Below are 10,689 nucleotides of genomic sequence, written 5' to 3'. Positions count from 1 at the left end.
GAAAAGATGCGAAAATTAAACCATTTAAATGCATAAAATAACTCGTTTTATATTCTGGCATTTATGTCTACTGTTGACTTCCGGCCTTTTTCACATTTTTATCACTATCTGCATGTCTCATCCATGAGTATGCAATGTTGGAGAGCAAGCATTTGGGAATTTTGAGAAGCTTACTGAGCAAAAAAGCTATAGTGAGCCCCTTTATTAAAATACCTGTAATTGTCATATTGGGTCTGCTGTGCTGTTGGTTCAGTCAGAAGATTCTTAGCTTATGCCGCCAATACGGCGCATTATATAGCGGCGGGGGCCCCGCCCCTATTCGCCGTCTTGGCTGGCATTGGCCAGTGAGAGTTGCAACTTCACTGGAGTTGTGCAATAAAATTTCAGGTAGGTTAGGAAGGAAGGGAGTCCCCAAGGCGTTAATGCCATGTCTCGTTCCCATCTCTCAGGTAACCGAGGTTAGGACAGTGTCACAGTCCCACTAGAGGTACCATCTAGAGTTCTTCAAACAATGAATGGAGGATGCTGAATGCCGGCTTTTCTTTTTATTTCGTTTTTCCCAAGCCAATGAAGTGCAGAGTGCTCACAGGTGCAAAACATAGAAAAAATTCCATAGGGGAAAATCCCTTAAGGGTACCAATAAAAATCCTACTTCAAAGTACAAAACCAACAAACAAAAACAAACAACCTTGGTTCACGTATAACAATGATTCAATCAGAGGACTGACTCCTCAATAGCTACTGTACTCACTGCACCCCAGCTAAAGACTCCCTGACTGCTTCATTACATGAGAATTTATACACTTGGGTTCAACCATTTCCCAGAAGCCGTAATATCACATGACAATAATATGAAGTATTAACACATAAAAGGATTAAACATCGAATAACACTATTTCCTTCAATACACCAAATATCAATAGCACAATATACCATAACTTCAATTTAGCAATAATTATAGAAAGTCAAATACAAGAACTCATAAAACAGTTTCCACCCCTTTCCACTCATACTTGGTATCTCCCACTCCCCATGATGCAACACAGCAAAGGTATAAAAAGGCTGACAAAAGTCCTTTCGGGTCTTTTACTCAGTTCAAGATGGCCACCACTATGTATGCTGATCCAGGTAATAGCCAACAGTTTATAAGAAAAACTTAAATGTCCACTGGTTTTAGTGTTCAGGTGTGTAAATGTGGATGTGTGTGTGTGTGGGTGTCATCCATCACTGTCCCGTGTCTGTCCTGAGGGACCTCCAGAGTGCCCACCCCCCCTCCCCATTGGATGTTATAAGGCGTGAGGACACGCCTTCTGGAGGGGGGCGTTATGTCAGACTCTGTTCCATGTTTTGTGTGTGTCCTGCTCCCCATGTGCCTTCCCATGCCCTTATTTGGTTAGTTTCCTGTTCCTGTCCTGATTAGTTTATTTCATTTGTCCCAGGTGTTTCACTTGGTTTTATTGCTCCCAGGTGTGTCTCGTCATCCCCTCCTCCTGTGTGTGTGTATAAAATGTGTTCCCAGTCCCAAGTTCTCGGTCCGCTGTTGTACGTCTTCGTGTGAACATCTTCCTGTGTTCGTCTCCCTTGGTTCTTTGGTGCAAATAAAGTCTTGTCAACATATTCTCCAGTGTGTGTGTGCAACGTGACACATATTCACTCAGTATTACTTGATCTAATTCACAAATATCTCAATTACAGTTAAGAAGAAATTAATTGTATTCAGTTGTGTTTTATAGGCACTAAAACAGTCCAGTATTTTATAGTCAAACACATTTTTATATTGAAATAATGAAGATTTCTGTGCCACCCCAGACTGTTTGCTGGCCCCTCCCTGGCCACCCCTATAAAAACATCCTGGCTCCGCCACTGCCTATAAGAGAGTGTTACATATAACAATACATAGACATAGCTAACGGCCGTTGGGGATAACAGCAACGTCTTCCTGTATTAATTAATTCCTTCAAGGCAACAAGTTAAGAAACATGCCATCTACGGGATGTCAAATCTTGGGAATCTGCCTGGCTACGGTCGGCTTCTTGGGAAGCATCATCATCTGTGGCTTGCCCAACTGGAAGGTGTCTGCCTTCATTGGAGCCAACATTGTGACCTCGCAGATCATTTGGGAAGGTTTATGGATGTACTGTGTGGTTCAGAGCACAGGACAGATGCAGTGTAAGGTCTATGACTCTCTGCTGGCTCTTCCTCAAGATCTGCAGGGCGCCAGAGCCTTGGTGATCATCGCCATCATCGCTGGGGTGTTTGGAATCATCCTGAGCATCGTAGGAGGAAAGTGAACCAACTTTGTGGAAGACGAGGCATCTAAAGTGAAGGTTGCTATCGCCAGTGGCATCATCTTCAACATTGCTGGACTTCTTGTCCTCATCCCTGTCTGCTGGACTGCGAATACCATAATCAGGGACTTCTACAACCCTTTGTTGGTGGAAGGTCAGAAGAGGGAGCTTGGGGAATCGCTTTACGTTGGCTGGGCTTCTGCAGGTTTGCTTCTTCTGGGTGGAGGTCTCCTCTGCAGCTCGTGCCCACCGCGTGAGGATGATCGCCATAATGTCATGTATTCAAAAGCCAGGTCTGTGGAAAGCAGCAAAGCTTATGTATAAAAAGTAGGACTGATTTAACAAATTGTAGTGAGCTGAAGAGGAACTGATTTACACAACAGTAAGAAATTAAGATGAAAAGCATTTCTTGACGAGTATTGGAATGTGCATTGCCACAAAATAGAAATGCATTACACATGTTAAAAATGTTTTCATGGTATACTCATTGAAGAAATTTGCAAATCAAAGTATGTATTTTGAAAGTGCTGCTGAAATGTTTTGTCGCTTCCATCACTGTTGTATCCTTGAGACCCTCCTTGCCCCAGGAGTTTTGTCTCAGCCCAAAAAATAATGTTGAATTTGACAACAAATAGCACTGTGTGTTCAAAATACTTTTGTTTTGTCTTTCATTCAACGTAATTGCTCACATAATACAAAACCAGTGTTCAAATGTTTGGGGTCGGTATGTTGGTGTTTTTTTAAAAGAAGTCTCTTATGTTCACCAAGCCTCCATTTATTTGATCAAAAACTGTAATGTTGTGAAATATTGTTTTCTGTTTTAATAACTTTTTAGCAATATAGAAAATAAAATTCATGATTCTTTGATGAAAGGAAAGTTCAAAAGAACAGAAACCTTTTTTGCAACATTATAAATGTCTTCGCTGTCACTTTTGATTGATTTAAAGCGTTTGTTGCTAAATAAAGGTATTAACTTCTTTAACAAAAAATGACTGAACCCAAATTTTTTTAACAGTAGTGTAATAATACATATTTTTCATTTCATTATTAAAATGTAAGCCAATCATTGATTGAGCATACTTTTGTTGCTAATTTGAAAAATCTTGTCATTAAACTGATTCTCATTTATTTTCATAGTTTCACCTCATATTATAGCCATTATTCATATGACATGTAGCAATGTATACTTAATAAAAATGATTATTGCACTCAAACATTGTGACTGTGTGTATATTCCCACATGCTTAAGATTGCATCAGCAAGAAACTGACCTTATTTTTTTCTGGTAGGTATTTTCCACACTATGACTGACTCACAACTGGTGTTTCAACCCTTCGGTATGATGACAGCAAAATCTAAATGTAATGAGCGAATTTAGCATTCTTTTCAATGTTGTTTTAAGACCTCTAGGAAAATATTTCAAATAAATGCTATGTGACTCATCATGTTTAATCATTCAAAACTATAGTAAGCAAACAGGTGAGTAGCAAGACTGTAAACACAGTCACAACAATCCCGTTTGGCATTCAAATCATTAACTTTTACAATTTACAAATCTACTTTTTAGTGCTTTAAATTAGTTACCACACCTGTCTTCCATTATATGTGCATCATATATGAATGACAGTATAGTAGCACAATCAATCATTCAAAAGGGATAGTTCACCCAAAAATAAAGTCTGTAATCATTTAATCGCCCTTATATCATTCCAAACCCCTATGAATTTCTTTCTTAGAATTAATAACGATATTTTGAGAGACATCAGTGAAGTCAAAAGTGTTTGGCTACAAACATTCTTCAAAACATCTTTTATTATGTTGCACAGAAACATCATACAGGTTTAAAACGTGAGTGAGTGAGTAAACGATGACAGAATTTTCATTCATTTTAATTTTTAACATATAAAAATGATTATGGCATCAGATATAGAGGCTGCCTTGGTGGTCAGAGCTTCAAACAAATCTCTAAAACCTCAAACAGAAAAGCAAAATAGTGAGATCGAAACTGCATCTGGATATCTAAACGCACCTGAGCCCTTTTCAGAAGTCTAATGCAAATTCCCAACTAAACAGTAGCCCATCTATCTCTTTTTACATGACCCGCCCATATAGTCCATGGCTAGAAGAAGGAATCTGGTTAGTCTGGTAGCGTGCGGACTAATGGAGGCATGGTCTGTTTAACTGCACACGCCTCCTCAGTCATTCTCTCTCTTTTTAGCATATAAACACCTCATCACTGTCACCAGAGTGAAAGCTGCGCTGCAGACAGGAATGAGTGAAGAAGGAAACACCACAAGGCCTCCAAAAAGGCTTTAACTGGCGAGAAGAGGCCTTAGTGTAGCTGTGGACGTGGATAACCGAACCTCAGCGAGATGGCTTCTCTAGGCATGCACATGTTAGCGAGCGCCTTGGCCCTGCTGGGATGGGTGGGAGCCCTCCTGTCCTGCATCATGCCAATGTGGCGTGTGACGGCCTTCATTGGAACCACCATTGTAACCTCAGAGATCATGTGGGAGGGCATTTGGATGAGCTGTGTGATCCAAAGCACAGGCCAAATGCAGTGCAAACCGTATGAGTCCACGCTAGCGCTAGGCACGGATCTGCAGGCGGCTCGGGCCCTCACAGTGATGGCGATCCTTTTGGGAGCGGTGGGCCTTGTTTTAGCCTTCATCGGAGGAAAGTGCACCATCTTCATGGACCGATCCAAAAGATCCAAAGCCAGGATCGCCACAGCAGCTGGTGTCACGTTGATTGTCGCTGGAGTTCTCTGCCTGATCCCCGTCTCCTGGTCGGCTGGCATTGTGGTGAGAGCATTTTACAACCCACAGATGGCCGATTCGCAGCGAAGGGAGATCGGTGGTGCCATTTATGTTGGTTGGGGTGCGTCTATTGTCCTCATTTTGGGTGGAGGAATGCTCTGCACCACTATCTGCAAAGACAAAACAGAAGACGACAGTGGCCGTTCAGTGAAGTACCTGATCGTGCGCTCTTCGCAGGCAGGGTCCAGCAGAGCGGGCTCCCAGAGGATGCGGCCCGTCTCTGTGAGGTCACTGCAGAGTGGCGCTCCATCTGTGAGGTCCCAGTGGAGTCAGAAAGCTCCTTTGAATCAGGGAAGACCTCCTTCTCTGGGCTCCCACCAGAGCAGGCCGTCAACTACAAAGTCTCTGCTTGCCAGAGCCGAACTGATGCCAGAGTCTGAGCGGGACGAGGGGGCGTCGACTAAGTCCCAGCTGATTGATGATGGTTTGGATCAGACACTGGCTGCTTCTGAACCTAGTGAGACTGAAGATGCTCCCAAGACATACATTTGAATAAGGAGACACCTAGAAACTGCAAAATTTGTGTTGATTGAAGGACTTACATGCACTTGGACAGTCATATATCTGCCATAGCACTATGAATATGAAGAATGTGTGATAAAATGAAGAATATGTTAGTGGCTGAACCTTACTATTATGCAAAACTGATAATTATCTCAGTCCATTCTGACTTTTTTTTTAGAGAATTTGAGGCACTTTAGGAAGTGCACCTGATCGAGATGAAGATTTGCACTGTAACTTACACTCAGACTTCAGCAGTCATGATTATGATGCTGTTTTATAGTTCATTTTAATCGTTTCCATACATTTTATGTATTTAATGTGTTTACATTTAATGTATGTTCATGACTGTAAGCGGAAAAATGTTTTTCCATCATGTCATGCACTGTACTTAGCACAGTTCTCCTTTGTAGCGTAAAAAAAGCTGACGCCTCCTCAACAAACATATGGAAATTTGTCAGTTTCATTCAAATATTATGTTGTTTTCCTGCTAGGAAACTAGAATGAACATATTTCTAGTTGAAAACTGTCATATAAAAGCACTGCTATGATCTTGGCCACACAAGTGGTCTTTCAGAAATGGACAATTGTTCGGTTCAAATGTTACAAGGGAGGGAAAAGAACACTCTCTTCATTGTTACCCTTTCATGTATGTCAGCTCGAGCACTGAATGAAACGGCAGATCCAGGCCAAACCGGTTTAACAGAAAGTATCACCTCATGAAAACGCTTTGAATTTTGTCGAGGCACAGAGTGTTTAAAAAGAGTTCAAAAGAATGTGCTGTAGTGAAGCTTAAGCTGTAGAGATAAAACCAAAATAAAAATCTTAATGTTTATCCATTTTGCTTGAAATTTAAATTGAATTAGCTGTTACAAGTTATGAAGTATAGTCAATAGTTCGTGAATGTCTTTGCATATGCCCTTGTAATATTTGTTTAGTCAGAACACTGTGAACCCGCCTGTTCTGAATATTTATAAAATGAATTACAAACTAATAAAATTTTATATCTACACTGTGTTCTTTTGGAATGTGTTAATTTACTTACACATTACTTATATATATATCTAACTGACACAAAATCAAATGTATTTTAATGGTCGCTGTTAGGTATTGATGTTTATTTAATCACATACAGTATAATGCAATTTTAACACTGGATTTCAACAACAACCTTTTAAACTGGAAATTTTCTTGTTAAATAATCTTATTCATAGTACACACTCCATAATCTGTTTGTGTGCTTTATTTTTTGTCATATGACACCAGCGGAAATAGCAGTTTCAAAAGTTTAGCGGTCGGAGTATCGAGGAGTGGCAAACGAAAGGTTAGATGTAACTGGGGAATGGTAGATTTGTAACCACACACCTTAGACATTTTCTCACAAAATCCTTTAGGTTCATGGACCTTACTTGAACAAAAACCTTAAAGTTTTTCAAATGGCTGCACTGTGTACCAGTGCCAGGTGAAATAATTTGGTGCCAAAACAAACAAATAGATCATGTTTAAGCTTATCTCTTGTCAGGCACTTCTCTGGCAGAAAAAAAATTGTATTACTTGTATTTTCAAAACAAGTGATACTATAATTTCTGAAAAAATACCACCACCTGCTGGTGGAATAAGAACTATTTAGAATAGCTGCATGGATTATTGAGCACATTTGGTCATTGGGTTTCCCTTGTGTGGTCCTAAAATCATGGAATGCATTTAAAACCTTTCTGATACAAATAAATGGCGCCTGGAATGTACCCGCTGTCCTGTTCTGAAACGGCCTTCTCCCACTCCTCCACCTCAACTACAGTCACACGGCTCCATTTCTGCTCTTCTTCAAGTGCTCTGATCATTTGCTCCAGCTCAGCCTTGTACTTCCGGTTATCAGGGTTCCCTCTTGTAGTCATGCACACATAGCCACCTGTTATAGAGAATGATGGAGTTTAGGAAAATATCTGAAATGTACATGTTCTGTATGCATCCAAAAGTACAACAATGACATCACATTAATAAAACCACAAAGTTCTTGAATAGTAACACTGTGGGCTGTCTGAAAGCTTAGGCAGCTGACTGCAGTGATTTGTGCAAGAAACTGATTTTGCATGGGCCTCTGAGACAGCATAATAGTTTAATTATTTACAACTAATTAAGGAGAGCTTTTGTGATAACTAAGCAAATATTTAGTTACTACAATACAAATTTCTCGCTAGAAATGACATCAAAAGTGGAAAAAGTTGTTGAAAAACATACATTTACACACAAACTGACCTCCAACGACAACTTTCAGACTGCTAAATTGTCATGGAATTGGACCCACAGGATTGTGGGATATCACAGGCAGTGATGAATACATGCAAAATGTGATAGGATCATTGTATTTAGATGTGCCTTGTTGCCTTCCTGTCTCTGTATATGGCCTGCAGAGGCAGCATTTTTCAGCTTTCGGATGCAGCTGTGAAATTTACAAGTTACCTGGTTTTGTAGCATCCCAGAGTTCTCTGATGACTGTTAAAGGCACCTGCCCAACGCTTAGAGCTCCAACAATTATAACAATATCATATGTTTCTGAGACAAAGGAGAAAAAAGGCATGTCTTATGATACAGGTTATTAGTTATAACACCTAAAACATGGGTGAATCAAAATGTGAATTCTTCATGTGCAGAATGTCCTACTGACCTAGCGAGTTCTTTTCAACAAAGATATGGTTTATCTGGTTTATCTTAACTGGTTATCTTTATTACAACAGTCTGAAATTGCAACATGACATCCAAACAGGCATTTCTGATAAGAAAATACAGATTACATTTTGACAGTAAAAGCATTAAAGTCCACAGCATGGTTACCAGATTTAACAGGAACTTCATCTTGACCGAGCAGGTATTGCGTAAGCTGCTGATAAAGTCCAGTTTTCTTTGCCAACTCCAGCATCTTCAAACTTCCATCTATTCCAACAAAATGACGAAACCCCATTTTCTTCAGCTTTCCTCAAACAAATGGGATTGAGAAAAAAATATATATCACTCTTTGCTTTACCAGGTTTATCATGTTGTCTTGTGCCCACTAGAATTCAAATAAAGCAATGCTTACATGTGCAGAGACTAGGCCTGTTCCACAGGCCACATCCAGGACAGCGGCCTTCTCTCTGTCACCTCTGAAAAATGAGCTCACACACTCAGCTGCCAACAAGGGGGCACGGTAATCCAGCAGCGCTACATCCTGAGAAAGCAAATTACAGATGAAAATAGTTTTACTGGAAAAAGTGCTGGGAAAAGTACTGGTGCCTAAAGTTTACCTGCTCATAGTTTTCAGCCCAGGTATCATAGAAGCCAACCTTATCTTGGGCCCCTGTGTTTTTATGGGCCGACAGGATCACATTTCTCACGTCAGAAAAGGTCCGACTGCTGTTTGCCATTCCTTTATGAAAAATTACACAGATCCAGGTGTCATTTAGGGCAATTCCTTACAGAATATTTTTATGACCTCTTTACAGGTCCATATATTTATATGAAGTTTATATAAAAGATATATGTACACATACAGATGTACTGCAGATTGCATTTGGATAAAATCATGCATGTATGCACTTGTAAATACACATCTACATGCAAATATATGAAACTCATGTCATTTATAAACTACAGTAAAAATGTGATAAAAATGTACTTAAACATTAGTCTCTTATTCAAATGTTATTTCATTGAAAGGGTGCACATAAATCACTATTTTATTAAAAAATAACTTTTTTTATAATAAATTGATAAATTCTTATTCTTCGTCTTTCCAGTAGAGGGCGGCAAAGAAAATCAACAACAAAGTATTCCAAACTCCCTATCCAACACATTCTACCCAAGATAACATCAGATTTATATTCCACAACCAACCAGCTGATGGTTTAATAAGAAAATGGACGCTTTTAAAGAGTTTTAAACACTTTTCGACTGCTTTATAGTGATGTCCATGTAGGGGAACAAACCAAATCCGGTTTGCATTGTTGTGGTTTAGCGGAGAGACTGGAAACTCCTCGCCGTGGATCGGGCCTGTTTCAGCACATAACCTATTCAAGGTAACTGATTGATATTTAGCTTGTTTCATTCCTAAATCTTTCAAGAAATATTTGCAGATATTTTCTTTACAGTTTAATGTGACATTTCGCCGGTTCAAACGGAGAAAATACGTTAGCTTTATGTTTTATGTTGGGTTTAAAAAAAAAGATTCTCAACCTTTGTTAAGTCGTATACTTACTGCTCGCTCGCTATAACATGGCAGACTGTGATGTTTTCAAAAAGATGAAAACTGTTCATGTTTTCCTTGAAAATTAATAGAAGTCTTTAATCTACAGCATTGTATGTAAATAATGATTAGCGTGTATGCGACCTACCTGTGGTTGTCTGACTCCATGCATCTGCCATGTGAATTGTGAAAGTAACGTTAGCACTTAGTATAGATAGATACATGCTGCACTTATGACAATGCAAAGGAGGTGAAGTATTTAATTAACTATTTTACATATTTTTAAAATATATATCTTATAAATATTTATTTAAAACTATGAATTGTTCTCCCTTTATTTATTTTTAATTTGTGGAGTATATTTCCTCTGCTGCACAAATGCTTTTATGAATAAATGTTTACTTTAAAATGTGTAAACATTTTTTTTACAACTTTAACAGTAATTCTTTATTTTCAGGTGCTTAAGAAGTCACAATGTCGATTTTGGGTCTAAAAAAGAAGCAAGCAAAGACTTTTAAAGTCAAAGTCAGCACCATGGATGCTGAAATGGAGTTCAGTTGTGAGGTAAACATACATGAACATACACAACTGTGTGTTTTGTGTTCTGTCTGGCCTGTCTGCCTGTATTATCATCTTTTGAAAGTGAAGTGACATGTGGCCAAGTATCGGAATACCATACTCGGAATTAGTGCTCTGCATTTATCCCATCCAAAGTGCACACACACAGTAGTGAACACACACACACCGTGAACACACACCCGGAGCAGTGGGCAGCCATTTATGCTGCGGCGCCCGGGGAGCAGTTGGGGGTTCAGTGCCTTGCTCAAGGGCACCTCAGTCGTGGTATTGAAGGTGGGAGAGA

At 39.5% G+C, this 10,689-nt stretch overlaps 3 protein-coding genes and 1 pseudogene across 3 annotated transcripts in view; 3 read left to right on the top strand and 1 right to left on the bottom strand.

Moving 5' to 3' along the window:
- Nucleotides 1-1,979: 1,979 nt before the first annotated feature.
- On the top strand, nt 1,980-2,612 carry LOC107699987 (claudin-4-like; annotated as a pseudogene).
- A 1,522-nt stretch (nt 2,613-4,134) lies between these two features.
- Nucleotides 4,135-6,586, top strand: cldn30 (claudin 30). Its single transcript, XM_016501449.1, has one exon. The coding sequence runs from the start codon at nt 4,661-4,663 to the stop codon at nt 5,597-5,599; it is 939 nt and encodes a 312-aa protein (XP_016356935.1). The 5' UTR covers nt 4,135-4,660; the 3' UTR covers nt 5,600-6,586.
- Nucleotides 6,587-7,277: 691 nt separating this feature from the next.
- Nucleotides 7,278-10,041, bottom strand: mettl27 (methyltransferase like 27). Its single transcript, XM_016501535.1, has 6 exons — nt 9,976-10,041; nt 8,890-9,011; nt 8,685-8,813; nt 8,441-8,576; nt 8,069-8,161; nt 7,278-7,517 (listed from the first exon to the last, which is right to left on the bottom strand). The coding sequence occupies exons 1-6, from the start codon at nt 10,004-10,006 to the stop codon at nt 7,300-7,302; spliced, it is 729 nt and encodes a 242-aa protein (XP_016357021.1). The 5' UTR covers nt 10,007-10,041; the 3' UTR covers nt 7,278-7,299.
- Nucleotides 9,400-10,689, top strand: part of LOC107700034 (merlin-like) — an 8,825-nt gene continuing 7,535 nt past the window's right edge. Inside the window, exons 1-2 of the mRNA XM_016501534.1 lie at nt 9,400-9,660; nt 10,285-10,391. Coding sequence (XP_016357020.1) covers nt 10,302-10,391 — 90 coding nt within the window. The 5' untranslated portion in view covers nt 9,400-9,660; nt 10,285-10,301. The remainder of the gene's footprint in view (nt 9,661-10,284; nt 10,392-10,689) is intronic.

Source organism: Sinocyclocheilus anshuiensis, unplaced genomic scaffold (assembly GCF_001515605.1).
Source record: "Sinocyclocheilus anshuiensis isolate Anshui unplaced genomic scaffold, SAMN03320099.WGS_v1.1 scaffold1023, whole genome shotgun sequence".
Taxonomy (NCBI): domain Eukaryota; kingdom Metazoa; phylum Chordata; class Actinopteri; order Cypriniformes; family Cyprinidae; genus Sinocyclocheilus; species Sinocyclocheilus anshuiensis.
Note: the sequence above shows the minus strand (reverse complement) of the source record. Positions and strands in the feature narration are given on the sequence as shown.